General features: G+C 36.3%; 1 protein-coding gene across 1 annotated transcript in view; it reads right to left on the bottom strand.

Moving 5' to 3' along the window:
- LOC112127381 overlaps positions 1-26538 on the bottom strand; it is a 683298-nt gene that overhangs the window by 24471 nt on the left and 632289 nt on the right. Inside the window, exon 5 of the mRNA XM_024228346.1 lies at positions 18744-18928. Coding sequence (XP_024084114.1) covers positions 18744-18928 — 185 coding nt within the window. The remainder of the gene's footprint in view (positions 1-18743; positions 18929-26538) is intronic.

The raw sequence follows: 26538 nt of genomic DNA, 5'->3' as shown, positions 1-26538 counted from the left end.
TACCTTTTTTTGATGAGTTGGGGGCTTTGGAAAATGTATTGGAGCTTCTCCTTTGTCGAGCCACTGTCCAGAACGTCTAGTGTTATCGTAGAGAATCCACTTTTCGTCACATGTAACAATTCTGGCCAGAAATGGGTCATTTTTGTTTCGACAAAGAAGTGATGCACAAACATCAAAGCGCTGATTTTTTTGGCGATCGTTTAATGAGTGTGGAACCCAATTTTCGAGTTTTTTCACTTTTCCAATCGCCTTGAGGTGGTCAGCGACGGTCGTTTTACTGACTTTGAGTTGCTCTGCACCCACCACTGATCGCAGAACATCATCATTAAGAGAGGAAGGCCTTCCACGACCTTCTTCATCTTCAAGGCTGAAATCTCCCTCCCGAAATTTTTTAAACCACCTTTGCACAGTGCACTCATTAACACAACCCTCGCCCCAGACTTGGTTAATGTTTCTAGCCGTTTGGGCTCCGCTTCGGCCGAGTTTAAACTCGTAAAAGAAAATCGTACGAAATTCTCGCTTTGACATTATAAGGATGACTGAATTATTTCCAAGTAGCGGAATGCTACAGAGGTAAACAAACAATATCATTTGGAAGAGGATTAATAAGTGTTGACATTCATACAAATGAGTAATCCTGTAAACGTAAACAGAATATTTTATATAGATTTTTTTTAATGAAAACTTAAAATCCTGCATTATTTTCCGGACAACCCAATATTTTGGTTTATATTGTAAATATAACGGTTTTTCATTCATTCTCACACTTTTACCTTTGCCGATGACATGCCAATCCTCTCCCTCGATAAAGATCCGTTGCAGCCTCAGGTGATTTACAAAACCACCATTCTACATTTGAACTTTGGCTCCGCCAGTCGAGAATCGAGGTTAACGAATCCAACTCCACAGGTATGCAAAATTTTCACCTTTAAGAAAATTTATTTCAATCTTAATCCCGTTGCGAGCCATTTACAACGCTTTGGATCCTCATTTCAACGACTTTAATCAAAGCGATTAAAATTTACTAGTTAAAATTCAATTTTCAAATTGGCAAACGATTTAAACTTCCAATGACAAACACAAAATAAACTGCCCGGCTTGTACTTACGGACTTAACTGTAAAAAGCCTTTCAGCCTTCACTCTGTATGATTGAATCGAACTAGGAAAAATACACTGGATCAGAAAGCTGCAGTGCTTGGGAAATACAACAAATTCATCATCCAACCTTCACATACTACAAAACACTACTATCTAAAATTCTCAGAATAATAGTCAACCATTCATTGTAAATTATCTACTCAATTCATCTCCGAACTATGGTTTGGTATGGTAAAAATGATACTAGGAAGCGTGGTTTGTGCTCCCCAGGTACTGCAGCCTTCTGGCTTATTGTACCTTCCTACTTCCTTAGTTCATGCAATAGACTCAATCCTGTAGCTGCTACAATTTGATTCCCTAAGTTTTTTTTCGTATGTTAGGTTCAATCTTGCGGATCCTCCTCTGGCTGGCCAGTCTGTCTGCTCTCTCGTTACCCAAAATTCCTCTGTGCCCTGGAACCCGAGATATCAACAGCTTGTTGTGTTTCCCCAGGTTTTGGAGATTTTGGATGCATTCACTGACCAATTTTTATGAGATTCTTTTACATGCTAATGCTTTAATGGCTATCAGATCTTATGAAGGGGGGGGGCTCCAGGGCACAATCATTGATGGCGTGTATTTCTGCATGAAAGCCGGAGACGTGTACTTCCCTAATGAGTTTTATTACTCACGTTTTGGGCTTATATAGAAAATGCCCGATCCGGTTCCTTCATTTGTTTTGGAGCCATCTGTATGTCATGTCATTGTATCTGATGTGTTCTTTGTAGTCTGATTCTCTCTGGTCTCCGAACTGGCCCAATTACAAAAATTATCAGATTGCCTAAATCTAAATCACTCAAAATATTACCCGACAATCCTCGCCGAAGACTGAAGCGACGATGGTCACTGAACCAGTTAGTCGCCTAACGTAAGCTTTCAGCAGTCCAGGCACTAAGTCGGTTAACTAGCCATAAACCAAATTGTAAGTTTCTGTTTATTTCATAATCGTTCGAATCCCGCTTGTGCCATTGACTTTTTTATCTCAACTAAAAACCTTAATTAATTGTATAGGAGGGAAAATTCAAAAGGTGGGGTTGAGATGGGAAGTTTGTCCGAGTGGATCGAAGTCACGATAGCTCAAGTGTTAGAACAGTGGCGTATCTAGCCGAAGGTCGTGTCTTCGAATCCCGCTCATGACAATGCTTTTTATCTCAGCTAAAAACCTTAATTAATTGAAAAACATAAATTGGTCAAGCGGACCACGAAATTAGTGAAGTTAAAGAATTAAAATGAAGTACACTTCACTAAAGCTCTCCGTGGCCATTTCATTTGTCGTCGAGAATCCAATCCGATTACACGACATTTGAAAAATGGCAAAAAGGAGGGAAAACTCATAAGGTAGGATTGACATAGGAAGTTGATGTCCGAGTGGATCGAGGTCACGATAGCTCAAGTGGTAGAGCAGCGCCGTATCAAGCCGAAGATCTTGGGTTCGAATCCCGCTCGTGCCATTGGCTTTTTTATCTCAACTAAAAACCTTAATTAATTGTAATATTATTTTATAATGTTTATTTGAATTTTTTAAAGTTACCATTTCTAATACATTAGGCAAGCCAGAATTCAAAATTTTTGGAGGAAGACTAGATTAGGGAAAATTCTAAGTACCCGACAAGATACCAGGGTACCCGAACCAGGTCTGCCCGTCTTTCCTGAGTTGGCCTGACAGATGCTTAAGCACACACTGAAGATGGCGAAATGCTTACCGACCCAGCGAGGATAGATAGAACAAAATGATTGGTAAAGACCAAACAATCATAAAGTAGTTCATTTCTCAAGCCAATAATAATATAATAGTTCATAACGGCAATCGCACGTTCAAAAATTGCTCTAACTGCTTAGAAATTAAACAAGTTTGTTCAATTAAATATTTAGGAATTAATCATAGACAAAAACCTAAGAAGAGCATATAACATCTATAATAAAAAGAATCCGATCGTTATTTTATAAATTTCGATTATTAAGAGATATAATTGATATAAATACCATAAAACGAGTTTATCTAGCAATTGTGCAGTCGATTTTCTCTTATAGTGTGGTAGAATGGGGTAATGCATATTTTTCTACTAAAAGACGATTACTTACAACAATTAATATAATAATTAAAATTATTTTAAAAAACGTAGATGTACTCCACCATTCTTTTGTATAAAGATTTTAAAGTTCATAATTTCAATCACATATATTTATTAAATTTACTTATTAAATTTCATAAAGATTGGAATAATAAATTATCAATCGTTCACACCTACTCCACTAGAACCAAGATTGATTCTTCCACCTGCTTACAAATATATAGAACCACCTTTTGTAAGAAAAACCCATTTAATATTGCTATTGAATTCTGTTATACCAACAAAATTAATATAAATAGTTTTACTGACCTAAAATCATCCAAAAAACATATTATAAATAATGTTTGATGTAACAATACGAACTTTAAATAATACTACGTAGTTAAATGTACCTAAAATCATTCAAAAACATATTATATATAATATTTGTGTAACCATTTGAATTTAAATAATAATATGTAGTTCACTGCGTTGTTATTTTTAAAGAAAGACTGATCATCTCACCCATCACAAGCCATTAAGATTTTGGGTGAATGCATATTATTATATAATACAAATCTACTATTCATAATATAATGTTGTATAAATATCATATCTGTAAAATTGTAAATTTTGTTAATTGGCATATTAAAAAAAATATGTTTGTGAAAATTGTTTGATCTTGTATGATATATCTTACATGTTATCTTGTATGCTCATTGACTGTATCAGTGTTTTACTTGTTTCTTTAAATTGATATGCAATCGAATAAACATTATTAGAGATAGAAATGGTCTCATGCCATCTTAAAAGGGAGGCTTGATTTTAGGCTAAGCGACTAGGGGAAAAAATTTAAGGAGTCACATATACAAACTGACAATTTGCCGAGTGAAAATCTCATCGCGTCTTCCCGCGTTAAACGAGTTTCTCCTTTATCGCCGAGCATTATTAAAACTGAGCAGTTGCCGGGCTGTGAGCCTTTTCAATTGTTTAATCGTCTGGAAGTTAATAGGGTGAAGCCTGATTTATACGTTAAACACGGAAACCACTTTTATGGCTGGTGGTGGGTTTTATGGGTCAGAAAGATTGGGTAAAACGGTGTTTTATTAGCTTTTTTCCCCAGCTTTAAATAACCACAAGGTAGAGGCTTTCGTTTCTAGATAAATCACTGGGGGCCTTTGATATATGCATTTTGGCTTGAGTGGCTTCTCTCGATGGGGCGCCGATAAGCCGAAAAGTCTCGGATTTTATTAACTTATCTCGAATATAATAGTTTATAAATTGGTTAACTTATAAATATTAAATAATGACAAAATTACAAGATTTCCAAATTAAAAACTGATTTATTGCTTTTTGTTACAAATTTACTTTCCTGATAGAGCGTTCGACAAAGCATTTGAATACAATGGCTGAAAAAATCCGGTCACTATAATCCTAGCAGTTAGGAAGTAGTTTTTTAACGATCACACGATTAATCGGCAGTTCCGGGAGGAAGTCGCATAATTGCCTGGAAAGTACTTTCTTTCATTTATTCAATCTCGTAGGTAGGTCGTTCCTTTTAACGGCCTAATTATACCTTTCATGAGAGTATTACGTAGAGTGAAACGAATTTCCTCGATGGTCTAAGCACCGCAATGTACCACAAAAAACTTTACAACAAAGAAAAAAATCCGCGGGCGAGCAAAAAGTAGTTGAAATACGGAACGGCGTACCAAAATGGTTTAAAATGTTTTTTCTTCTAAATATTTCCAAATTTTTCGAAAATCGGGAGAAGTGTGATAATTTTAAAACGCCTCCAACGATTTACAGAAAACTTTACAGAACTTCACACAATCCTAAACTGCACAAACTTGGCCTTCGTAAATAAATCAGAACCAGAGAAATAACATGAAATGTTTGAGGGGTTTTTGTTACTTTTCTCTTTATTTTTCTAACTTATAATGTCATGTAACTTAAAATGTACTCGTTTTAAATACAGGCTGAATAAAAAGGCATTCAGCTTACTAATAAGCTTTGTAATAAAGTGGAACTTGAAACCAACCCAGAGGTGTTATGCATTTTTAAAGGGAACACCGGACATAGGCGAGAAAATAAATTGCCCCCTGCTAATCAAGCCCAATTTGCGGTGAAAATGAGGATTTAAGGGCTTTAAAGGGTTCTTAAAACGAATATGAATGTTTATTTGGTTTTAACAAAGACATTTTCAAATTTTCCTATTATATTCATATTTTCAAAATTACACCAAAATACTTTTTTTTATTGATATGAAAACATCATCTAGAAATCCAACAAACAAATGATATATATTTTGTTGATTAACAAAAATAACAGTCAGTAAAAAACAAACATATACATTTATCCAGAGGTGTTATGCATCCTTAAGGGGGAACACCGGACATTGGCAAGAACAAAAAATTCCCCAGGCTAATCAAGCCCAAACATTTTATTGCGGTAAAAATGAGTAATTAAGGGCATTAAAAAGGTTCTTAAAACGAATTTTATTGTTTACTTGGGTTTTAACCAACACATTTTCCAATTTTCATATTATATTCATATTTTCAAAATGACTCAAAATTACTTTCTTTTTGTTTGTATGAACTTTGTACCTGCTTTGTATCTAGAGATCCAACCAACAAATGATATATATTTAAACGGAATGGCTACCTAAGCTAGTTAAGTAGGTCCCTTTTCCACTGTCGTTTTAGAGGGCGGAGTGACCCGGCGGGTTTTTATATGAAGCATATTTGCTGGACAAATTGGTTAGTGTGTACTTATGGAGTTAGGCAATTTGTGTAACGGAAAGGATAAGTTTTTGACAGAAAGAATTTGGAGGTCGGCGTGTAGGGTAACGTTCGAGACGTAATGAGGAGCATTTATGTCTTAAGGAGAATTTTTGACAGCAATGACTTATTTTAGAATTTGAGCGTTTGGTCAAGCCCCACTGTTCTATTCAGTAAGTCCAGAAGGGTTGGAGTCCTGTATATTAAAGGTTTGTTCGTTAGTGAAAGTTTTGATCATTTGTCTCGTATACGTATTAGATTAAATTAGATTATATAGGACCCGGGCTTTTTACAACCTACGCACCTTGACCAGTATTGGTCCATTGTGGATCTTTAATTTTTTAGCTAGACTCCTCGTTAAGCTTTTTACCAGACCACAAAGCTATATCAATGGCTCCCGTGTTTATCCTTCATACCCCGGCTTCTCCTCGCCCAGGATTAGGAATCTCAGCCTGTACAGGCCTTCGCACCAACAGAGAACGTGTTCCGCTCTTTCTTCTTCTTGGCAATATCTACATAGGCTTGTTTCTACCTCTCCAAGTCTATACATATGCCTCCGGATTCTGCCGTGTCAGTCAGCAGTCAAACTATTATTCTAGTCCTAGCACGTCCTAGATTTAGTAGTTCTACCGTAGTTTCTGTAATGGTCCTTTCATAAATGTTTTGTCATGCTTCTGTTCCAGGCTACACGCTCATTGAACGGAGGACTTATTTTTAATCCATCCAGTTTTATAGATCCACGTTTTCAGCAGTATGGTAAACCTTAATAACGTTCGGGCGAATAGGTGTCTTCATCGAACTTACCTTGGACAATTTGACTTCTTTGTCGTGTACCCTGGTCCCCAGACAAGGGTAATTTTGTTATTTTCCTCAATGTCTGTCAGGGATCTAATGGATCCCAAACGACTCTGGACTTTACCGCCGATGCGGCAATTGCATTTAGTCCTGCCTGGCTATCCGATTAGATGGCTATTCAACAGCGACAATTTCTGATTGAAAGACGGTGGCATGTTGTTCAAAGTTAATATGAATTCTAGTTCTTGGTTTATTTATCTAAATGCCAGGTCCTGACCCATATTCGGTTTTGGAGCTATTTTTAAGCCAGATATGGTCGGCATTAAATGGGATCCCTTTCTCCCAATCTGCTTTACAAGGCATTTGATTAGAATGTTTTTGACAAAACTGAATTTAGGGGTCATGGCATCATCAGATATTCCCAGAAATCGGTTTAGCTGAAGCTCCCCTTGAAGCTTTAGATGCACCTTGTTTGTTATGCCAATAGGCTATTAGAGCCCGTCCCTGAGTATGAATTGTGGCCCTAGCTGATGGACATAGAAGAAGATATGTAGTGTAGTAAATGTAAGATTCAATGTGCTGATGAAGGAGCTGTCCAAATTTGGACTGAAGGAATCCAAGGAAAATTGGCTGTCCAAAGCAATGCCAGTCACTGAGCAGTACTGACGATCTTAACCATCCTTAGCTGTAGCCTCGTACATAGAGTTTTTATCGTTCGTTAAATTCCTGTTTTTTCAGTTTAGTTCCATGTAGATTCCATGTTATCGAGAAACATGCATATATATTTTACTATGACAGCCATCGATGTAGGAATATTGTTAAAGTAGAGTGATGGAAGTTGTGTGGATGGATTTATTTTCATGAATTTTTATACTTCATATTTTGGTTCATTCATGAATATCGTTTCGATGGTCTTGACGGCAGTGTGTCGTCTGCGAATGTAGCGAAGGATGTGTTTGGATTTAGAGGCATATCGAACATGTACACAGTGGAAGGCCTAGAATGCTTCCCAGTAGTAAATTTGTAATCTAATCAGTAGAAAACAATTTATTTGCGCTTGAATTTTTTTAAAAGCAGATCGTATTTGGAATCCACAGGACCTTGTGCGTGACGCATAGGTGTTGCGGGTTTTTGCATAATCAACGTCCTGACAGTTCGTAATGAGATTTTCCGATTCGTGAAACGTTTTCTATCCATCTTTTAGATAGATGGGATCGGTGACATTTACGATCGATTCCCGGTTGATCAATGCGCATTCGAGATCGAACTGTAAACGGGAAACGGCGAGGGCTACGGCCAAGGCTCATGTTTAATTCCGGTCCCGGGACAAATGATTGATACCTGACCGGTCAGGCTATTTGTCCCCGGGATCGAGGGCCTGTGGCTCGTCCCTTGATTTCCCGGTGAGACAAGAAAGAAGAATCTATCCTATCTTTTCTCTGACGTCTTACTTATATTACATTTTCACCCAAGACTGGGCAAACTCTGAAGATCAATAAGCACATTTTAAACTAGTTGAACACCTGTAAGCTCTTTTTTCAATCCATGTCCTGTCTGAAACGTCTGTAATTTTTGTATTCAAAACATCAGCGATTATACTTAAAAATTAAAGTTCACATTAAAACTAAACAATAAACATTCGCACTTTCATAAACATGCATCGTACAAAGAATAACAAAACCATTCAAAATTTATAATTAAAATTCTACCAATGAAAAGCCTCGTAAAGGACATATTTAGTCCCCTTAAAAGTCTATCGATGAAAAAACATTAATTACAACAGTGAAATAGGAAAACTTTAAACTTGTTTTTGAAGTGCTTATTTAATAAAACAAAGTCAAAACTCTTCACAACTTTCTCAGTTTAAATAAACTTTTCTTTTCAAAATTACACTGTGGTGTGTAAAACAAAATTACAACCTTGGGACTTTTTTTGTTTGCTGTAGAAATAAAGAGGACGCCAGAGCTAAATTAAGATGTGGTCGTACTTTAGCAGACTGTTTATGCAGTTTATTTTAGATTAAAAAAATATTGTACAAAACTTTCCTTAAACTCTTCTAGGCCCTATGAAACTAAACCTTTCGTAAAAATTCTACCTCTTAAAAATAATTTTCTTTATCTGGCTGATCTAAATAATTGTAAGCAAATCCGCAAAGCTTTTTAATGCATGAAAAAAGTCGGAAAATTTGTTTAATCATGTGAAACGTCGTTACAAGTCTACACAACAATAAACATAATAGGAAAGACTATAATAATAATAAAGCTTTAGCAAAAAAGTATAATGAATGGCTTAAATATATCACAATCCTTTACTTAATTATCGGTTGAAATTAAACAGTGTGGTATTTGTTAGGAAAAATTGACAAAAAATATAAACTAAACATAAATATGTTTTTATAAACAATTAAAATTTGCGACTTTAAAGCCCACGTTTTGACTTAAGCAATCCCGTCATAGTATTCCAACGGCATAGAATAGCTACCTTTATTTATAACTAACACCCTCCTCCGTACAATTTTTTCCATAAGGAATCCCTAGACCTAGACAATCAAATCACATTACTAGGTAATACAGACCTATCAATCCTTTCCCATTTTTTTCTTTTTTTACGAGGATTCGCCACAGCAGAGCTCAATATTTTGTACGGGGTTAATTTTACAGACACATTGATTTCGGTCTTAGGAGTCTTCTACGTTGTTGAAGACGTCTATTTAGTTATCAGTTTGGTCTGGTTTAGTGAGACCACGTAATCTCCAAAATTACCTGCACATCCTAGAATCCTGGTTTTGTGGTTATCGAAACTTAATCCACTTACATAACATTCTTTCTGAACAAAAAAACGCTCCTCTTCAACAATGTTCTCGTCTGTTGCAAACCATGTATGATACCTCAGACTCGGGGCAAATAACACACAAATAACAAAAAAAAAGTCTTAACGGAGACAAAAACGTCTGTTCGATATCGATCAAAATTGACGGATTTCTTGAACTCATAAGAACTACAAATAAAATACTCAGAACAAAAGAAAAGTAAAATTTTCGTTTCTATGTTTCAACCACCCAAGCACACTGACTTTAATGTCCTCTTGTCAAACATTTAGACCCATCCGGTTACAAAAGGTTCCATTTTAAATTATCATATCATGCTTATCTCTTTGTTAAAAGTTATCCACTCTTTACTTAATAATCTTTGCAGGAGATTAGATACTGCTTGATTTCGGTTTCCTATGATGCAGCTCATCAATATCATCTTGTTATACTGCGTCTTCCATTATTGAATGGCTGCTGTTTATGCTTACAACAATATCTGTTTTACTTATTCCCTCGAATGAATGCAGCTATAAAAAATATATTTTATATATGTTTATTTTGCAGACAGTTTAAAAATATTTCCCCCTTGGCAGGTTCGTTTATTTAATTTTTTCCATTTTCACAGAGAGTTAAATTTAAACTGCAATTACTCTTAGAACCACTCAAAAAATAAGTGCACTTGCATGTTCTTTTAAAAGCCAGATGTGTAATAATAAATGATCAAGGTTGGAAGCACTTTATTTAAGTTTTAACGAAGTTTCAACTATTAAATCAAATGCATGATATAATCACGCAAGTTTAAACGTTTTTTTAAAACAATTTTCTTGTATTTTAAATAAGTAAAGGTCGTATTGTTTCTTTTTATTTTACTATTTTTTAAAAGAAAATCTATCCTATTAGTGGTTCATTAGTTTGGGAGATCCCAGACCCACTTTTGTCTTCTTATCATTTTCTCTTTTAGATGTTTATGTGTATTTCTGCATCGGGAAAATGTAGTGCCCATTAAATTAACGAGTCCGTGATAAGGCCGTTATCACTTTTTTTGTAATCTGCGTATTCGAGTGATTGTTTTTTCTCTGCTTTTCTTATCCTGAGGACCGGATTTTGTAGGCGCACCTTGAAACGATACGGTTCGATGTCGGCGGGCGCCCCTGGAAAAAAAAATCTTATCTCGCTTCGCCACACCCGATGGCCATAAAACATAAAGTTTCCGGAATACCTGCGTTGAAGAAACAGTGGTGAAAAAAAGAATCGCAAATTTCAAGTCGCATTTTCGTCCCGTTACTTTTCAGCTTCTGACACGGCAGAAAGCTCGTGAAGTCATCATTCACCGGCGAAAACCGGCCGAACTGTCTAGCTTTGAGAGCAATTTACATTTTCTTCGAACTTTAAATAAGGATATAAAATAAATAAAATAACATTTAAAGATGTGCGCAGTAAATCTTTCAAGAAAGAGTTGAACGACGTTTGTTATGTGACTATGAATAAAATTAAATTAGCTGCTTGTAACAATCGTACAAATTAAAAAAATAAAATCGATTTAAGTAAAAGAGGTTTTAAAATTTTCCGGATCTACGTCAGGCAAATAACAATAAATGCTAATTTTCCCTTTACTACAATAAAAAAAGAATATATTCAGCCAGTCACAACACTAACACTAAGGCCAGCACTCCAGCACTCCACCTGGAGGACACGTGGTTGAAAGAAGTCACTCAATTCTTGCTTTCAATTTTTTTCTTTTTTTTCAGTGCTGTCTTGAGCACTAAGGTTAGGTTGACAGATTAGTGTAACACTTGAGGAAACTGGAACGGATCATCTCTTTAACGAAGAGATTAAGGCCAAAAGCGAGGGGTAGTAAAGAGATAATTAGTCTGATGACTTTTGATTGGAAAGCTTGGATTTGTGGATAATAGATGGCTTAGAGGTATTTCACAACTCCATTTATGGCCAGATAGGTTGAAGCGTACTAAAGTGATTGGAGAATTTTTCATAAATTTGATTTGATTGTAATGCTTGCATTGGCTGGATATTAGATGACTTGGTGGTACCTAACAGTTTAATGTATGCCCAGATATGTCGAGATGTAGTAAGGAGCTTGAAACTTCTTCTGAGGACATTTGATTGGAATAAATAAAGAATGCTTGGGTTTGTTGAATATTAGATCACACCTTACAAATCTATGTATTCCCAAATAGGTTGAAGCATAGGGAAAGAGCTTGGAGAATTTTTTTGAGGACTTTGATCTAATCCCTTGATGAATTATTATGGCTTGGTGGTACTCAGCAGTTCAATGTATGGAGGTTGTGGTCAAGGTTGGGGATGTTTTTTGCCCAGTAACTTTATGGTACAACATAAAAGCCAATAAAACAAATCAATCTTTATTTTTTAACAACAACAAAAACACAACAAAGAACACGTCTAAACATAATCAAGCTACCATTATTATGAGAAGTAAAAAAGTGGATTAATCACACAGAGAAGTACGCAAGTATGAATTTATTTATAATATATAAGCAAATATAAAAATGAATTTAATATTATTAATGTCCTGAATTGTAAATTGTCATTGTTTTTGTAAATTTAGACCTGAGTTTGACTTCAAAAAATGTCTAAAAAAAGTGTAATCACAATGCTTGTTGGCATTCTAGTTTTTTGTATGTCAACATAGGTCGAAGCGTAGTAAGGAGAACTTTGGATTGGAATGAATCGAGAATGTTTGGTTTTGTTGGATAAGGCTTGGAGGTACCTTACAGCTCAATTTATGTTCAAATAGGCAAATACTAGTAACGAGATGGAGAATTCCTCTGAGCACTTTTGATGGAATCCCATGTAAGTTATTAGATGATTTGGTGGTACTTCATAGTTCTAGGCATGTAGTCAGGGGCTTGAAAATTATTCGGAACCCTTTTGATTTGATATAATATGTCTGATGTTTTGTACAATGTTGATTGATCTGTATAATCATGTCTGATTTCGGTCTTAGGAGACTTCGAAGTTGTTCAAGATGTCTAGTTATTTATTTTCACCTATTGTTTAGCTATCTGACGGCTCCAAAACAGACAAGGGTACGGGAGCTGGGGTCTTTGGGATGAACCCCAAGACCGAACTGGCGGTAAACCTAAATGCTACAGTTTTCCAGTCTGAAATCGTAATGATCGAACAATGTGCTACGGAAATAAAAAGGCTAGGAATACATTCCCGGAAGATAGCCATTTCCTCTGACTGCCAGGCAGCTCTCAGGGCCCTTGTCTCATGCGAGGCGAAGGCAAAGAGTGTTTGGAAATGCATGGAGGCCCTGACGGAAGTCAGCGACACTAATGACCTAATCCTGGCAAGGGTCCCTGGATATTCCGGGCATAGAGGCAACGAAAAGGTTTACATGCTGGCCAAAAATGAAGCCAACATGGAATCTATGGGCCCAGAACCGTACTGCGGCCTACAGCCTGCCACAAAAGAGGATACATCTTAAAATGGATCCTTAATGAGAACAAAACCTGATGGAACTATACCGCAGGTATGAGGCACGCGAAGAGATTCATAGAAAGACCATCCGCAAAACTAACAAAAGAATTACTGGAAGGCAACCGAATCAGGATTCTGGTTGGACTCCTGACTGGGCACTGCCACTTAAGAAAGCACATGCACCGGAGGAGTACAGACAGAAGAAATTCCGTGCAGATACTGCCAGGAAGAGTAGGAGGCCACAGAACACATTTTATGTTTCTGTGAAGGACTATGTAGGTGCAGGTTCTTGCAACTACGACAGGAAAAACCACAAGCAAGATCCTACACCAAGGAACCGCTGGCAAAGCTGTGGAGGCTGGTTAATAGCCTGAAGCTGGCCAGTGAGTTATTATTAACAGAGGATCACAATAGATCTATTTAGGTCGAGGTGCAGTAGGCCTTGTGGCCGCCTCTCTTATCCCTTTCCCTATTGTTTAGCTATGATCGTAAAATTTAACTTGTGTAGATGTTGGTACTTCCTTGCTGCTAATGTTTAGATGGGGCAAGTTTATTTTACAATTTGGCTACATTTGTAAACGTTCATCCCTTGTTATATTTTACACCGTTCTTAAATGAGCTCAAGATGCTCCTGGATATTGGAGATGTAATTTCAGCGAGGAAATAAAATTGCGTTATAGTCCGCATAAGTAATTGGGATGTATCGTTAGGTCAGCAGTATAAATAATAAATAGGGTAGGACTAAGAATGCTCCCTTGTGGAACCTTGGGTATCTGAAAAATAATTTTCTTTTCTAAATTTTAGCTTATTCCTTTTAAGTAATTGTTGATTATGAATATAAAGTGATGACCTTTTTAATTATCTACTGCTCAATAAATCACTTGATCTATTAGGGTTCGATATTAAGCTGTAAATTATCACCTCATATTTAAAATGTCTACTGTTTTCTTCAAACTTTACTATGAAGCATTTATTTTTCATAGATGAAAGGATGTTGTTTTTTGTATTAATTTTCATAAATATCCGGTGTTCCTCCGCCTCCTAAAACAGTTAGCCGTGTCTGTTTGTAAGGGCTCCCATCCCGGCTTTCTTCCTTTAGGCGTTAATCCCCTAGACGGACGCGGTCGAACAAAGTGTAAGACATTAAAGGTGACTTACGACTTCGAGGGGATTATGGGTAAATTGATCGGCTCCCGGTCACACCTACTTCCGACGGTGCCCCTCCCGGATATTGTCCGAGTCGGGTTCATAATGGAAGTTCTTGGCCCTATTGTCCTACTCGGTCAGAGGAGGGTCTTAACCGTTTTAAATCAAAAACCATTATCTACACGGAATTAAAAACATAAATACTGTTATCTTTTGAACCACGGGGTTTTAGCGGGCCCTAATCCTTTTCACAAATTAGCTTTTTGCAACAGAGCGGAGTTCACAAAAAGCTAATGTGACTGTTACGCCCGTCCGCAAAATGTGTCTTCCCGCCCCCTGGCCTTTTAATGTTATCCACTATCCGAGATTCGGCTCATGTACCTCTTTCCTACCTAGTTCACAAACCCGCCCATTGAAAATGTTTCATGCATACACGATGCCACATTACAGCCCTATTAAACTGATAAGAAGATGAAAAATTTCCCTCTCTGCCTTTCATTGAATAGACCATTTTCTAGGTGGATATATATATATATATATATATATATATATATGCTGGCTGACATGACAAAATAGAACATAATAGGAAATTAATAAAAGAAACAACAGTTATGTTAATGCATTAATTATCTTAAGAAGGATAAATAGAAAGATAGGTAGCATGATCGGTAGATGTCCTATTTGTAGTTCTTTGTTGTCCTAAAATATATATGTATACGTACGAACCTGGTGGCTTTTCGATCATGATTTTTAACTGGTCACTCCAAATTTACCAAACTGGGCATAAAAGAAGGTTCATACAAACAGCAATTCGCCGGTACTTACTCTTCGAGGATGTTTCTAAGTCGGAAAAAATCTGAACCAAAAATAAACTTCACAACTTTGTGCAGGAGATGGTGTATACTAAATCTTGTACTATTAGCTACACAGTATCAGAGCAGAGAATACTCTCACTTTTGCCCCAGCCCACCCCTGAAGATGGTGAAAAACTAAAACCCGAATGACAGACCGGTACAACAAGACAAAAGGATTAGAAACGACAAGGTTAATGTTTTAATCGTCCAACAAAATACGCTATGCAATGGAATGTCCATTGGAAAAATATTGTTTTTATGTAAGGTCTTGGTTGAGATGAAAAAGTTAGTGTTACGAGAGGAATTCGAACGGCTAGCCGAAGGTCTTGTGTTCGAATCCCGCTCGTGACACTAACTTTTTCATTTCGACGAAAACCTTAAATAAAATTTTTTTAAACAATGTTTATAAATCTCAGGCTCTGAAGAAGATCTCAATAAAAGTCGAACGTTGACACGATAAAGAAAATATTTTTGTAAACCTACACCACTTTAGACCTCATCTCAACATCTCTAAATAATCATTAATTAACAATCACTAAATACTACACACTAAAAAAAAAATTATGAGATATTTTCGTCATAAATTATGTACATATTTCAAAACGATGTCCATGCTAGGCTATCTGCTAAATTTAATTTTGCTGGGCTTGACGAATCCAGCGATCCATTGGAAACTTCTAATAATTTTGATTTAGTATCACGAAAAAAGTTTCCTTAAACATTGGTGGCTCTAAGTTTTAGCCTCTTCTAGTCAGTTTTGACGTATGTGGTTTAGTAGATTTATAGATTTATTTTTCCAAAATATCGTTACCAAATTGTTATTCAAAAAGTTCGTGACACTAACTTTTTCATTTCAACCAAGACCTTGCATAAAAAAAATAATTATTTCAAAGAAGTAATTTGGTCAATCAGACCACTAATCATAATGGATTGGAAAAATATTTTAAAGCGATCAAAGCATCAACCCACCAATTCCTAACTCAAAGGTAAAGGATGGTCTTCCGACTTTATATGGTTTGGAGTATTCATCGGCTGATAAAATATACTTTTTAAGCACGTAAGCTTTATGTTATTATATCACTGGTAGCTATAATGGTCTCGACGACCTTACCAAATCATGAGTACATTTTGATGCGAAATGGGATGGGGAAGAAAAGGTGGATAAAGAGGCGTTTGCACCTCGGCCTAAATAGATCATTTGTGCTTTTATATTTTTGCTGCAGCTCACTAATCAGCGTGAATCTGTTAATCAGTTTTTATCGACTGTCGTTCTTTTATGTACGATAATGCTGTTTTTCTTCATCTACTTGGCGAAGTGCTCTGCCCATTGTTTCTGCCGGTGCTGTTGTCCTGTAGGAGATTCAAATCAGGAGACACTTGAGTTCGTTTTATTTCGGCTGCGTAAAATCCATCTATGATCATTTTCCCGTATCTCATCCTTCATGTGGTGTTCATTTTTATGACAAACTGCTGCTTTTCACAAAATTATGTCGGCCTCATTACCTCGATGTAATGAGCTCGCGGGATCCAGGCGAATATCAGGACATTATTGCCACTGATTACAACCAAGGAATGCATGCAACTCTAGATAATATTTCAACTTCTGGTATGAAATTTGAGGTGAGTGTGAAACGAATAATTGTAGATATTTCGGCAATCTATTAGTTTGTGGTTATAATGTAACGTTCTGAACTCCTTGATTTTCCCAGAAGGTCATACAACTTTAGTCCTATGATTATCATTACAATCCAAATTCTAAGTATGGCCCTGTTTATTACATGGTTAAATTAATTGGTTGATTTGCCAATAATGCATTCTCGCCGAATTTTTGCGTTGTATGACGATAAAAATCAGAGCCGTAGCAAAATTTCAAAATCATCTCGGGATTTATGCCGAGGGAGCGGTAAGTAATTAAGCCCGAAACGCCCACAACCTATCAGATATTTTTTACACCCTTTTATCACCGGACCCAAGCCGCATTCTTTCTGCCTTCACTTGTGATAATTTGAGATCGGAGATTCCCGCTTGTTTGTTACCGCTCTTGGTTTAATCGCGTTCGAATGGGCCCAAGTCTGGGAGGAATCATAAAGAAAACGATTCCATCGTCTGGCGATAGCAGATGCCCAACCTTCGCTGTCCTTTGTCTACCTACTATGGCTAACTTTTATTCCCTCATAAATCAAACTATGTCGGCCAATATAAACTTTAAGTCATTGTTTATCTTGAAAAAACAAAATATCGCCTGATTTTATTGATATATTAACATTTGCTGGATTTTACAAATTATATATTTACATTGAAAGTTTTACTTAAACGAACACCCTTCTGTTATTCTTTGTTCAATCAGTTACGATCAAATATTTGCAAATCTTCGTGTAAAAGCCTTTAAAAAGGTTGTCATATGTATTTCTTTCCTGATTGCATGTTATGTCACAGGGCAAAACACACAACGCCATCGTTTGATCCTCGTTGAAAGTAAACACCCGGAGATTATTCAAAAGGCATCATCGCTCCAAGTCCCGTTTTATTTGCTTTTTTCATTTAAGTAACAGTGAGTTTTCCCAAATGAAAAAAAATACCGCTACATAAGCCTACATTATTTTGTGCAAAATATGCAGAACTCAATGGATAATAAAGAAAAAAACTTTCATTGGCTGGCCTTTTAAAAACGATTGTAGCTGCGGCTACTAATGAAGGAGTTGAAGCCTCGACTGTAGAATGGACCAAGACCATATTAAATAAAAATAAAACAAGAACTTATGGATGAAAAACTTACAAGTGTTGAGAGACTGTCCCCCCAAGGAGGTGTACTATTACTTTAGGGTCACTCCAGCAGTAGCTGCCACCACCCTTTCGGGACATAGGGCGCTTTCCGGCTAAAGTCCTAACAACCTGGGAACTCTTCAAACGAACGTTAACATGGAAATCACACTAAAAGAGAACCCACTACCAAGCACAACGGATATACCAATATGCCAGACTCTGTGGTAGAACTTGGGGAAGATTAACGTTGTACCTTACGAAAGTCAGACCCGAAGGCTATGGAAAACTAGGAGAAAAGAGTAGCTTCCATTTCCAAATAATAGCTTACCGCAATGGAATGTATGCTCAGACTGCCAACCTTCATCTTGCTTGATATCAGTAGAAATGCCAAATTATCGAATATATTCGAATATTTTAATAAAATTAATTTTTATGAAAGGAATTGGTTGAGATAAAAAAGTCAGTGTCACGAGCGGGGTACGATGCCACGATCTTCGGCTAAATACGCCGCTGTTCTACCACTTGAGCTATCGTGACTTCGATCCACTCGGACACTAACTTCCCATCTCAACCTACAGCCGTTCGAATTTTCCCTCCTTTTTGCCATTTTTCAAATGTCGTGTAATCTATTTGATTCTCGGCGGCAAAGGCTGAGGTGGAAAGGTGGTGTCCGAGTGGATCGAAGTGACGATAGCTCAAATGGTAGAGCAGCGGCGTATTAAGTCGAAGGTCGTGGGTTCGAATCCCGCTCGTGACACTGACTTTTTTATCTTAACCAATACCTTAAATACAGATTAATTAATTAAAACCAATTATCATGAGGAACGAAAAAAATCAGTGGGCAAATAAAACTTGAAAACATAAAGAAATATACATATTACGGTCATTGGAAGGCCGTTAAGATTAAACTATTTTTATCTAAAATATTAAGTTAATTTAACTTACCTATCATTAGAAGCGAGACTGTGAGGTGGTGAGGGGCGGTGGCTCTGGTAGCCCCAAGAACAGTTCCGACCAAGGCACAACAAACTCCGACTGTCAGCAGAAGGAGCATAAGCCACCTGAGAGAGACAGCTGCCGGCGAAAGTAGACCGCAACATGACTTAGGCACCTCACGGTAAACCGAGCCCCTGGAAACAAGCAACAAACTTTGAGTCAAATGGTTAAATCGACAATTTTATAGGCGATTAATTAGACCGGGTTGGATTGGCGGAAATTTGTGGCTGTTGTTCTGTTTCGGATGTTTCCTAAAGTGTTTAAAAGATATTTTCTTTCCAAAAGGCTTTGGGTGAATAAAATCAAAGCCCTGAGGTCTGGTGTTTTTTAACTTTAGTAACCTCAAATAGCATCATTACGTAGAAAAACAAGTCACCTTAATACTTGGTAAATTTCATGGTGACTTTTCTCATATCTACCAAAAAATTTTGTTACAATCTAAATCTCTTAATTTACATATAGGTACTGGTAATGTTCTTCAAAAACAATAATTTAATTTGACTTCGCAAAATATGGTACAAATTTTACTGGCCACAAAGCGCAGGGAATAAAGGACTTTTAACGCGGGAGGGAATAAAATCGATGGTTTCAATGTTCCTAATTTCTTCAAAATGATTTCCCTTTATAACTTCCTGATAATCACATTATTTAGTTTATGTTTGGCAACATTTTATTAGACGAGAAACCTCAAACATAAAATGTGGAATATTATTTTATCTCTGTTTTAAACTTTTTCACCGCTTAATTTAAATAAAATGGACCGAATGTCAACCAGAAAGTGCTTTTTTAATGTTAACATTCCAATGTTGCAATATAAAACATTTTAACATGAAGCAGAGGTTAATTGCTTGAGAGGATATCTCTTATCAATTCAAAGCCAAAACCGTTCTTTATCGACGAGAGCTGTTCACGAGAGCAGCTAGAGTACGAACACTAATTTGTTATCTAGTCGTTACAAAATTAGGAACATAAACAATCCAATGGTGATAAATTAGTCAAGAAGAAATCTAAATTCGAAAACTGAACTTGGAAGGGTGTAAATTGATGAATTTGGCGGAATTACTTATTTCTTTTCAGTATAACCTGATTCTGGCAGTGTTCGTTTTATGTTATAAAAGACCGCCCGCGTTCGGAGTTTTTATTTTGCAATAAAAACAGTCGTACTTGAATAAAGTCTTCGAGGAATGAAGCTCAACAAAGGACAAAAATATAGGTCTAAAGGACACCCCGTCTTACAAAATGTTCCTTTAACAAGAGACATCTTTACAAAAAGGTTAAATAAGGTCTTCAAACTTTACTCTGGCGACTGGCAAATGCTTTCCCACAAAGTAGTAAATACTTTCCTCAAAGCCTTTTGCGCTTGTTCAGGGTGTACGCATTATCCGGGAGTGAAGCCGATAATTTTTCTCAAATCCTGCTGAGAGTTCACATTCATTTTTTGGCAAATTTGTGCACATCTTATCTTCGTATCTGGTGCTTTTGTCTCTTGCTGGAGTTTCCTTTTTCAAGACATTTGACCATCTACTTCTTTAGCACACTTTCTAGTGAATCTAGTTGTGATTCCAGTCCCATGAGTGAGAGAGCTTCTATACCTTCATTTGCCGGAACCTCAAGGTAACCATGTCTTCTTCGAAAGTCATTAGGCAATTTAAGCTCGCCTAGGCTAGTTTGGAGCTAAATGCATACACGTTTAGTGTTTTTATATTGTTTGTCTTCGGTTTATTCTTTACAACTCTTGCTCGCAGTTTTGGATTCATCTTCGATCCATCTGTACACCATGTTAGGACCTCTTCTTGAAACTTTGGGTTGCTTTCTTTGAAAATCTCTGTTGTCTCAAAATCCACCATTTGTACATGAATGTGTAAAGGTGGCACATTGAGTGCTGTTACCATCGGTCCAGTATGCATCCTGTTTGACAGACTACCTTTTGTAGACTTTGCGATTACTTTTGTTTCCTCTTGATCAGTATTTGCGGTCTAGTGCAATGTGACCTATTGGTTCCACCATCCCACTATTCTGCAGGTTTTGTTACATAATCTCTGGCCAATGCTTCATTCGTAATGGTAAGTCTTGCCCTTTATTATGCTGTTAATTTGTCGTCACCCATAGGCAAACAATAGGGGTATTCACGTTGTTTGTAAGATGTTAACTCGTGTAAACTCGAACAGAGAAGTGTCCAGTAAGATCGTGAATGTCCCCTTCTTTTCTTAGCATGTTAAACGTTAATTTTTCCACAATGCTGCTCGTACACCAGCTGGTGCAATGCTGGTAGAACAAAAAAAAAGCTATAACAGTCCTTGAAGGTTTGTTGTTGTTTGTTTTCGTTTTTTTGTGTTAAATTGTAAGATGCCAAAAGTTAGTAAAAAAAGCAAAATTAATCAACTCTTTCATTCAGAATGCTCTCTATTAAAAGTACTAACAAATGACATGCTTCAATTCGTGCCGAAATACCTAACTTGTATCCTACGTCTAACAGCCTACAACTTTGCAGGATATGGGATGTATCTATTATGAATGAGAGTATTAGGACAGGTCAGAAATTAACAAAAGAAATGTTTTGGTTTCATTTAATTAATGCGTATTTAAGAATAAAAATACGTGTAAACACAAAACATTTGTTAAATTCATGGCTGCCATGTTGGTTACCTTCGCCCTACATCTAACATTGGCCCTGGCCTGTTAGATCCAGCAATATTAACTAGCCGATTCTTATAAGTCTACGTCAACATTTTTCTCGATCTAACACGACCTAACAGAGATAACACAACGGTCGTGAATACCTCTAATGACTATGATGATTAAAACTTTTATAGCTCGAACTTAGAAAATGTCTTTTTCTTTACTCGAGTTGATTAGTTAATAAATCAAGCTGCAGGATACCATAATACAATAATTTACAAATAATTGATTGTACAATATAAGTATTTGCTGTATATTTGCTATTTATTTTCTCTAGACGTAGTTGAAGTCTTATTACTTATTAATTCTTGAATTTATGTTGCAGCTATTTCCTTGTGTAACAAAAATGATCAGGAGTTTTGGAAAAAGAACCAAATTCTTATTTGAAGGACCTTCCCCTTACCAACAATTCATAAGGGCATTGATGGAGTAAATGTTGTAATTGAGACCGGTGGTGGTGCGGGTTTGCGTCTTTCGCCTTTACGTATACAGGGGCTATATTGTTTTACATTTACCGTAAATTTTTCTTTAGGATCGTATTTTTATGGTGAAAAAATTGTTATTATGAAACTCTTATGTTTTGTGTGATACAACCCCGCTAGAATAAATAATTATATTTTTCTTCAAAAATTAGAGACTTTTGTTTTATTTAAAATTTTGAAAACTCTAAACCAATTATCGTGAATCTTATTATCATAAGGACAATAAATCCATTTACAGAATAAAAAAATTTGGAGTAATATAAAACCGAGTGGTCACATAAATTTGAATAATTTTAGTACATTTAATGGTTTAACTATACCTACTAGGTTTGAATAGATTTACTCGCCCATATTTAATTTTTGAGAAAGGTTTATTTTCTTTTTTTTTAAATAAATTTTATTTTTGATATTTGATAGATTAGATATATAAAATTAATATTGACGTTGTTTTCCGAAGCAGAGATGCCAAGAGGCCATCAGAGCAGATGAAACATGATTCGATGTTGGATGAGACCTAATGGAAAATGAAAAACACGTTTCATTAAATAATTTCAGATAATTTCTTTGAAGCCCATGGAGGATATAAAATTTACGACATAACAATGTAAAAAAATGAACTCTCGAAGCAATGATAGGAAATATTGTGTCATCAGCTTCCATTACCTCGGTCCCAAGGCGTCTCGTGATGAGGGAGAAACAAAACCTTCGGAAGCGATGATGGCGCCCTCATAAAAAAAAGTAATAAGCCGTTTCTAATTCAATACCGTTTCTAGCATGGTTGGAAAACATTATGAATATTCATAAAGATTGGTGCAAATAGGCCCAAAACGTGACTTACGGCAATTTGCCTTCGCCCCCGCGCTTAGTCAGGGATCATAAAAGTAATCCAGTTTTTACCCTTTTCACAGCCTTGTACCCATGACGACACCCTCGCAAGGCGAAGAACAAGGACAGGGGAGAACTCACGATCGCATGACCTAAATCGACCTCGGGGTCAAGTCTTTTTGCCTCGTTTCGTATGGATGAAGCCCACCTCGTCGTAATTGGGAGGCTTGTTACTATTTTTAGGGTCAACTCTGAATCATACGAGATCTAATCTTGTAAAGTTGTGAAGATATTCAAAACGAAAATAGTCAAAATTGCTTTTTTACCTTGTGTAATGTTAATTTCAAACCCGGGAAAATAAAAACGAACAGTCGTCAATAAATAATAAATAAAATATATCTCAAGTCCATTCATAATGGAAGCACACGAACGACCATAAACAAGAAATGGACGTTGAGATGTTATTTCTACTGTGACCGTAGGTTAAACAATCTGAAAATTTTCTCCTTAAATGATATTGAGTTGTTACTCATGAAATATCAGATTTTCGTTTAAGCACTTTAATGTGGATTAAAGAGATTACACTCTGATGAAGATGGCGTGGAGGATAAAGTAGAATGGAGGAAAATGATCATCGTCGATCAGTTCAACACGCACTAGCAACTTTATTTTTAATTGGTTTAATCAGCCAGCTGATTATCAAAATATCTTAATAATTTAATTATAAATAATTAATAATAAAAATGGACGATTTTTAGCAAAATTGGTGAAGACCTTATTAATTATTAAGAAATAATTATGTGGATGAAAATCCAGTGGAAAGAACAGAACGTAGGGAGAAGACATTTTTCGCAGTTGAGACGTCAATTTCTCCACCTGCATAATAAAAAAAGGGTTAGTTCTTTGGTCCATGACATGCTTGACGGTGGTCAGACATCTAGTTACATATCAAAATATATTGATGTTAAAAATTATCTTAATTTTTAAAAAATAACGTTGGCTGTATGCTAGTGTGGTTTCAGTTCAACATGCCTCAATCTACTAGTAAATCACCCAACAACACGTTTTTGTTAGTTTGAAACGTTTTTCAAGGGAAACGAACTAAAAAAAAACCGAAAGCTCTTCAGCATTAATTGAAGATTAAGAAAGTGTGATGAAAACCCTCATAAACCCTCAAAGAGCTTAAGAGAAGATTATTTTGGAGTTGAAATATCATGCAAATTTTTCAACTGGAACGTCCAAAACGGTTATTTTATTGGATCGTGACATGCTTTATGTTGATCAATCACCTTGTTAGATAACAAACATTGGTGTTAGTCTAAAGATAATTTTTGTTGTATGGTACGATGTGGTTGAGGTCTCAGTTCAATATACCTCTATTAACTCGTATCTGCACCACCAACTTCTTCCTTAAGTTGGATGGTTTTTTCAAGAGATGCAAACTGTAAAATCCCGAATCATTCCAGCATCGATTAATGCAAAACCTTCTTAAGGAAGTCCTCGATCGATCAACGTACGATCAATATCAAACGTAAAAAAACATATGAGAAGATAGTTCCCAGATATGATGACGATAATGAAGTGAATTTATCAGCTTGCACACCAAAAAAGGGCCATTTCTTATGCTTATATACACATAGATGCTGATCATCAGTGGTTATATCTAAAAATAGTATCTTAAACGCAAAAAATAATCCACTTAGTTTATGTTTAGTGGTCCAATTTTAATTAATTTTCTTTTTATTTAAGGTCTGGTTGGGAGGAAAAAGTTAGTGTCACCAGCGGGACTCGAACCCACGACCTTCGGCCCAATACCCCGCTGCTCTAACCACTTGAACACTATCGTGGCACTTACGTTTTTCCCTCAACCAAGACCTTAAATAAAAAGAATAATAAATTAAAATTGAAAAATATATTTTAAAATTGTTTGACTCATGGCAGCGACACGCAACGGACTTTTTTTACTTTTTACTAGCGCTTCTAATTATTTTGTTGGATCTTTTGATGCAATTTTATTGAAATCTTCGTTTAACAACTTAAATATTTAAATTGTTTAAAACAAAAATTCTTAATATTTGAGATGTGATTTTTGAAACCCTAGAATTTACATGGTTATTGTGGAACGTTGTTCGTTTGATTTCATTGCCAGACGGGTGCTAAAAAATAATGTTGGCTGTATGGTGGTAAATAGTTGTAGTTCCAGTTCAACATTCCTCTGTTTGCTGACACACCAACGCCTCCTTTTTAGTATCAATTGTTGACGACCTTTATTAAAAATGTGTCCCAAAAAAGGGTGTTTGGCCTTACGCCATCCTCAATGGCTGTTTTGTTTAATATATAGTGATAACAAAAATCTGATATTTCTTTTTGAAAGCCCAATATTTATTTAGAGGTAAATGTAGAATATCTGACCTTATCACCAGAACGTATAACAACTTATTGTCCAGTGAGTTTCTCACTGATGATGGCACATCAGATAAACACAAGTCACTTCATTTATAAAAACCATCGGAGGATTATTATTTATTAAGGGTACCGGAGTTATAAGTAATTCATTCCTGAGGAGATGTCGACTTGATGATTTTCAGGGAGTATGATGTTCGATTGAATTGATTTTCTTCTAATCACAAAATAATAGTCGACAGTTGGGCAACAGCTGAAACAGAACTTTCTCACCTCTAATTAAGGAAGGGAAAGTTGCGCAAAAGGACGTCCATCCTCGGCCCGGGAGATGAGGACCCGGTGGGATGCGAACCCTGTTCTCCGTGAAAGAATGCTCTCACGCCGGTTCGTGACTTGGAGGCAAACCGGAGCCCCGGAGCGATGAAATCATCCCGTCCCCGGTCGGTGGAAATCTCGGGAACTCGCAGCACGACCCGGCTGCACGGAAACAGCCCGGGGTTTACATTATTTAAAGAAAAAGAAAATTTTCTACAAAAATTTCCCTTTATAGAGACAGATGTTTTTGGCTAGATTTAATTCGACGATAGGACACAGCCAAAATTAGAATACAGGTGGCGACTATAAACAGACTCATTTTTTCCAGAATGATTCGAGTGGAAGTGGCAAGGTGTTTTGAAAATAATAACAGGGAGGCTCAGTCAGCAGCTATTTTGTAATATGCAGATGCTGGGGCCAATTAACCGAGATAGGATCAGTGCACCCACTTTCTGAATAAAATTTAAGGCCACACAGCTAAACATGACGACTATACGAAAACGAAAATTGAACAGAAACCATCTCTGGTAACAAAAAGTAAATTAATATGGCAATCACTGCTGAAAAATTTACTTAATCTCATACTTTCCAATTGGACGATACATCTCAATCCTTACAATTAGGCAACATAATAAGTAAATTCATTACATTAAAAATGAAAGAGAAAACATGAATATTTTATAACTAACATATCGATCTATTATACAGAATTATCACATACATGAAATTTATCTCGGATTTCAACGGGTCATAATCAGTAGTTTTATTGTTTCCGATAATTAATATTTATGAAAGGTATTGGTCGAGATAAAAAAGTCAGTGTCACGAGCGAGATTCGAACCCACGTTTTTTGGCTAAATACGCCGCTGCTCTACACTAAATACGCATCTCAACCTACAACCGTTCGAATTTTCCCTCCTTTTTTTTCAAATGCCGTGTAATCCATTTGATTCTCGGCGACAAATGAAATGGCCACGTAGAGCTTTCGTAAATATATACTTCAGTTTAATTATTAAATCCATTACAGTACGTTGTCCGAT

Source organism: Cimex lectularius, unplaced genomic scaffold (assembly GCF_000648675.2).
Source record: "Cimex lectularius strain Harlan isolate CLEC.00 unplaced genomic scaffold, Clec_2.1 scaffold1, whole genome shotgun sequence".
NCBI classification, from domain to species: Eukaryota; Metazoa; Arthropoda; class Insecta; order Hemiptera; family Cimicidae; genus Cimex; species Cimex lectularius.
This window is presented reverse-complemented; position numbering and strand designations above follow the sequence as displayed.